This window comes from Chelmon rostratus, chromosome 6 (genome assembly GCF_017976325.1).
Source record: "Chelmon rostratus isolate fCheRos1 chromosome 6, fCheRos1.pri, whole genome shotgun sequence".
Classification (NCBI taxonomy): domain Eukaryota; kingdom Metazoa; phylum Chordata; class Actinopteri; order Chaetodontiformes; family Chaetodontidae; genus Chelmon; species Chelmon rostratus.
Window position 1 is genome coordinate 4270304 of NC_055663.1, and position 4978 is coordinate 4275281.

Here is a 4978-nt window from a genome sequence, read left to right on the forward strand (position 1 = left end):
CATTCAAAGTTGTGACAGGTTCTTGCAAAGTTCTTGTATTGGTCCATATTTTTCAGCTATAGGTACTAGAGAGGATAACAAGATTTTTAGTTCATTTTGAAAAGATATTAGTGAAGGTCTTTGATTTCTCCATTTACATGTATGTAAATGATATTTTCCCATAATCATGATAATATTGATCATATCAGATATTTCTTTAGCAGTGTCATCTTTCTATATTAGGATTTGATTCATATCAAAAGGTGTGATGTTCTCTATTGTAGAACTTGACCAAGTAGGTTCTGCCAAAAATTGCCGCGTGACTCTACATGAATAGAAGAGATGTTCAATAGTTTCAGGCTCCTCCAGACAGAAAACGCAGGCATCGACCTCAAATCTAAATCTGAAAGAGTTTCTGCTGCAGGGTAATAACTATAAATAATTTTATATTGTACTTCTTTTACTTTTGGTGGATTGGCCATTTTAAATATTTGAAGTACTTATCTGTGCTACATAAAACGTTGTTTGTTTTAATTTTGGCAGTTTTAGTATAATGAAAAAATTTACACTTGAAAGCTTTTCTAATAAATTGGTTGTTACATTTCCTATCACTAATACGCAACTGGTCAATTTTAAACTCTGATATGACCACTTGTATTCTTGATTGGGAGAGTGTGTTTTGTATTAAATGTATTAAAGCAAGAGGTATTGCTTTGCATATTCTGTGGGTAACACATCAGTCACCAAGCTACCACGGCACACGCCGACGCACCGACCGTTCGCTTTTGCCACATCCAATATGGCGGCGACGTCGACGTAATATCGGCGTTGAACCAACCAAAAAAGGCAACCTATCAGAGGCAGAGTAGGGCGGGTCTTGCCTTGTACCCGGAAGTATTGTATCTGCGCATGCTCATTCGCTGTTACTACCGTGTGCGGCGGTGCTGCGTGTGTTTAGCGATTGCAGCTACAGTAGCTGCGGGACGAGACAGTGCACAGAATCGACTCTCACTGTTTGAGACACCATGACCCACTTCTTAAGTCACCGGACCTGCTAAGTAGGCAGTTAGTGATAGCTCAGCTAAAGCTAGCTCAGCTCTGTCTTTTATTGTCTCTTGTTTACCCGCCGGCTTTTACACACACAAGTGCCTGGAGAAATGCAGAGAATACGGTCTCTGAAAACTGTTTGGCAGCTGCTGAAACCAAGTTGTGAGGGAGCAGCAAAACAAGTAAACACCTCTTCTTCGACCTCACGGGATTATAGTCATGTAAGTGGATGCTTTATTCATACTTTATTGATGGTAAATGAAGATCTACTTTTCGTCTTCTAACCACTGCCTGTTATACTTAAGTACATTTCAACGCTGAAGGGCCAAGAAAGAAACACACTGAACACCAACTGAAGCTAACACACATGGTTTTTTAAAAGGTGCACAGTACACCACACATTTATATCCAGTAAATTAGTATCCTAATTATCCATTTTCTTCTCCAGTAAAACTGTGGTGGGTCGTTTGTATACAGGGAGCAAAGTTTCATGCTCTTCACTGTGTTTGAAGTGACAACACTATGATGAGTGTTCAGCCTGTGGTGTCAGGGCAAGTTCATGAATAAGCTCATGCATTCATACGCTACATGCCACCACTCTCTTTCCCAGCTCCCTCCTCGGGGCCCCAGCTCCTTTGGGCTCCTCTTTGACATTGACGGGGTGCTGGTGCGGGGCAGGACGCCCATCCCTGCGGCCAAGCAGTGCTTCAGGAACCTGGTGGACCGCCATGGGAAATACAAGGTGCCCGTGGTGTTTGTCACCAACGCTGGGAACTGCATGAGGCAGACCAAGGCTGAGCATCTGTCGCATCTGCTTGAGGTGGAGGTAAAGTGAACAGCTTTTAAATCATCTCAGGTTGCTTGGTCATGTGGGGGGGTTTTGTTTGTTTTTTTGGCTGACATTCAATGTTTTTCTCTCTTCTCCCTTTTATCTCAGGTCTCTCCAGACCAGGTAATGCTGTCCCACAGTCCTCTGCGAATGTTTACCCAGTTCCACAAAATGCGTGTGCTGGTGTTGGGCCAGGGTCCTGTGGAGGAGGTCGCTCACAAGTATCCTGTATTAAGTCAGGGACTCCTCTTCTGGAGGTTGACCTTAAAAGCTTGCATGTTCTGTTTATTCAGTGTATTTTTGTTCATGTTCCACTTTGTTATCAGTGTTTAATCTTTGGACCCTTTGTTCCCTTTGCTGCCTGGCTTTCTCAGTGAGGCCCTTTCATGGATTTCTTGCTTTTTTTGTTTATATGTCATGAAGTATTGGTGGGAGTTTTTTTTCTTTTTTTCATGTGGGGTTTGTCATTAATCCAAGTGGATATGTGGATTTTAATACCACTTTCTTTTGTCAACAAGTCTCAGAATAACTCAGTGGTTAATACCTCCCATATATATAGTAGTTTATACCTCAGGAAACACATTATAGATGACCAATGACATTGCAATCGATATCTGTTATCTTTTGTACAAAGTATATCCTTCATATGTGTTTTGTGGTTTACTTGTGTTTAACTTTAACCTACCAAACTTCAGCTTGGGCTTTCAGGATGTTGTTACAGTAGATATGCTCAGAGAGGCATATCCTCTTCTAGATGTGGTCGATCACAACAGAAGGCCCAAAGACAGTGTGAGTATTAATCCTGAAGCTGCTCTATGTCCAATTAAGGATGAGTTAGACATCTTACCAACTGTGCACAATGTCTTACAGATCCCGCCATCCAAAGGCTTACAGCCAATAGATGGTATGTTTCCACACACAGTCAGCCTTGTAGTTCCAAATGTGATGTTTAACAATTGGTTAACAATTTCTAATCAACACGTGTGTGGCTGTCCTTTATCTAATTTCCTTCTTTGCGTGTTTGTTCCAACAGCTGTCATCTTATTTGGTGAGCCGATCAGATGGGAGACCAACCTCCAGCTTATCGTTGACGTGCTCCTGACAAACGGGAACCCAGACAATTCCTGGAGTTCAATGCAGTACCCTCACATCCCGGTCATGGCCTGTAACATGGACCTGCTGTGGATGGCCGAGGCCAAGAATCCCAGGTGCGTGTCAGACAATACACACAGTAGAGTGTACACTGCAGATGTGAATAAACGCTTTGAATGTCACCACTGAGTGTCCCTGTCCCATAGGTTTGGACACGGTATGTTCCTTGTGTGCTTAGAGAGCCTTTACAAGAAGATCACAGGGAATGAGCTGAAGTACGAGGCTCTGATTGGTAAACCCAGTGTGGTGACTTACAACTACGCTGAGCTACTGATTAGACAGCAGGCTGAGAGACTTGGCTGGACCACACCTGTGAAGAGGCTGTATGCTATAGGGTGAGTGACTCAGTCATCTCTTGACTTTAGACCCACATTTAACACTTCAGAATCATCATTTTTAGCATTTTCTCTAACACCAAAGAGATAAAAGCCTTTGAATGGGTTGTCATGTCATCTCTTTGTATAGTGATAACCCCATGGCCGACATATACGGCGCCAACCTCTACAACCGCTACCTCCAGGCTTCTCGGCATACTAAGGCCCAGATGCAGGCCAAGAGTGGCGGAGGAGGTGCAGATCCCTTGGCAGAAACTGTTGATGATGCCTGTAAGATGACATCAACAGAACTAAGCGGAGCGTCAACTGGATACGGGGCAGAGCAGGACCTCCCCACGGGGTGCAGCTCCATCCTGGTGTGCACAGGAGTGTACAGCAGGGACCAGCAGGACCTGCCCTCAGACCCAGCGCACACTGTCACTGAGCAGCGCATCTTCCACGGTCACAGGGACTTCCGCTTTGACCCCAGCCTCACGCAGCCGTCCTTCGTGGTGCAGGATGTAAAGGAGGCGGTGGAGCTGGTGTTTCAGCAGGAAGGCTGGCCTCTGGAGTAGGTTCTCACAGCCGTCCAGCAAACAACTCTAACAGCCCTTAACTGCTAGTAGAAGATATATGGGTGTTTTTTTTTTTTTTTAAGTACCTGATGTAGCTTTTACTGTAGCTAGTTGTTCGAGATTTAAGTGCCATACGATCCACTGCAAAAAGCAAAAGGAAGTTTTACACTTAACATCGCAAAGTTACACCATTTTCAAGCAGGAACAACACACTCACATTGCTGTTGCTAATGGCCCTGCTTACTGTTTATACATAGTCAGGAACTCAAGCTCAGAAAGGGGGTCAAATGTCTTCTCCTGCCTTTGCATTGTCTTTTTTTAAGAGTGCAGGACTAGGTGTTGAGTCACGTGCATTTTTTTTTTACTACACTCAGACTTTTCTAAAGTATGTGCAAGGTCATGGATGAGAATTCACATTTAATAACACTTTAAGATGGTCAATGGTCAGATTGATCCAGGAAGAGCTTTATGAAAACACATCTGCTGGTTCATCTATGACACAACCAACAACATAATGTGCAGATAAAGATAAAGGGTTTTATTCTTTGCACCACACTCTACCTAACTGGGTAATCTTGCCTTTCCAAAATATAATGTATAGCAGCGGGTCTTAACTAGACCAGTCGCACTGTTGGTTTTTACTGTCGTTTTTCAGCTTGATTCGTTCTTAAGGTAGGGTGAATGCGTAACCACTAATGCTGATGAGATTAAGTTGCCAGGTGTCAGTACCTCATTAGTTTGGATTTTAGCCTCAATTAAGAATATGCTATTTTATTTTGTGAAATGTTCAGTTTTACGCACAGTTTCCACAGAAAAAAAGAGGGTTAGGGTAGAGTGGTAACAGTAATTACGTATTATGAATGGTTCATGTGAATGTTTGTATCAGAAGAGTTTTATGAGAGAAAAATTGAAATGATGGTTGCAACACCAGGGAGAGCATCATGAAACGCAGGTTTGTTCTATTTGTAACTGACGTGAAGAGCAATAACTGATTTGAAAGTGTCTTAAATTGCAGGTTAAACTGTGTAACTCTGGTGATGTACGGTAAAAGCCATACTGTATGAAAGAACGATTATAAAGAA

General features: G+C 42.8%; 1 protein-coding gene across 1 annotated transcript; it reads left to right on the forward strand.

Moving 5' to 3' along the window:
- Window positions 1-924: 924 nt before the first annotated feature.
- Window positions 925-4978, forward strand: hdhd5 (haloacid dehalogenase like hydrolase domain containing 5). Its single transcript, XM_041939276.1, has 8 exons — window positions 925-1247; window positions 1637-1852; window positions 1964-2076; window positions 2551-2644; window positions 2726-2759; window positions 2889-3063; window positions 3154-3342; window positions 3473-4978. The coding sequence occupies exons 1-8, from the start codon at window positions 1137-1139 to the stop codon at window positions 3894-3896; spliced, it is 1356 nt and encodes a 451-aa protein (XP_041795210.1). The 5' UTR covers window positions 925-1136; the 3' UTR covers window positions 3897-4978.

Excerpts from the sequence above, each read along its gene's own strand:
- hdhd5 (XM_041939276.1), top strand. The coding sequence starts at position 1,137 with ATGCAGAGAATACGGTCTCTGAAAACTGTTTGGCAGCTGCTGAAACCA. Across the intron at positions 1,853-1,963 it reads CGCATCTGCTTGAGGTGGAG|GTCTCTCCAGACCAGGTAAT; the intron begins GTAAAGTGAACA and ends CTTTTATCTCAG. Across the intron at positions 2,077-2,550 it reads GTGGAGGAGGTCGCTCACAA|CTTGGGCTTTCAGGATGTTG; the intron begins GTATCCTGTATT and ends ACCAAACTTCAG.